The 652-nt window shown below is 52.6% G+C and overlaps 1 protein-coding gene across 1 annotated transcript in view; it reads right to left on the bottom strand.

The window, feature by feature from the left end:
• Window positions 1-626, bottom strand: part of PHF14 (PHD finger protein 14) — a 168,334-nt gene extending 167,708 nt beyond the window's left edge. Inside the window, exon 1 of the mRNA XM_035896951.1 lies at window positions 368-626. Coding sequence (XP_035752844.1) covers window positions 368-626 — 259 coding nt within the window. The remainder of the gene's footprint in view (window positions 1-367) is intronic.
• Window positions 627-652: the final 26 nt, after the last annotated feature.

Raw genomic sequence — 652 nt, 5'->3', positions numbered from 1 at the left:
GGATGTCACTGATGAGGAAAACCGGCCCAAAACCCAGCCTGGCACCTCCTCTGTTCCCTCGCGCGGAGACGAGGCGTCATAAAACTGCTTTTATTTAACCCCTGTCCTAAGAACCGAGTTCCCTGTGGGCTTCGTTGCATTGCCCAGCTTATTCTTGCACTCTTGAAAAATAGGGAGGCATTGCATTCAGAAAAAAAACAAAAACAAAAACAAAACCCAACCCAAACCCAGGGATTTTTGTTTGACCACATCGCACGAGTCCAGGAGCTAAGCACAAAACCTGGTGGTGGGAGATGGACGGCGAAGGAGAGCACCGCCGGGCCATTGCCATTGCGAGTCCCAAAGCCGCCTCAGTCCCCAGAGCCACCCCCAACCCCCACGCACAGCCGGTATTGCCAGTCGCACAGGTAAAAGCTGCCCAAAACTTTTAGGAAGTGTTTAAAAACACTGAGGGAATCCAGTTTTTTGGCTTTTTCCCCAAAACTTATTTTTGTAATTAGACGAATGGGGGCGTTCTTAAAGAACAGCCCCTCGTGGCTGCTGGCACGCTGTTGGTGTAGTTCTCCTGGCCTGAGAACTGGAGGAGAAGGAGCCGGTGGCTGGGTTCCTCCACGCTGCCGAGGCATGCAGGAGCTTTTGAAGGACTCGGGGG

Source organism: Egretta garzetta, unplaced genomic scaffold (assembly GCF_000687185.1).
Source record: "Egretta garzetta isolate BGI_Z169 unplaced genomic scaffold, ASM68718v1 scaffold30, whole genome shotgun sequence".
NCBI lineage: Eukaryota > Metazoa > Chordata > Aves > Pelecaniformes > Ardeidae > Egretta > Egretta garzetta.
Note: the sequence above shows the minus strand (reverse complement) of the source record. Positions and strands in the feature narration are given on the sequence as shown.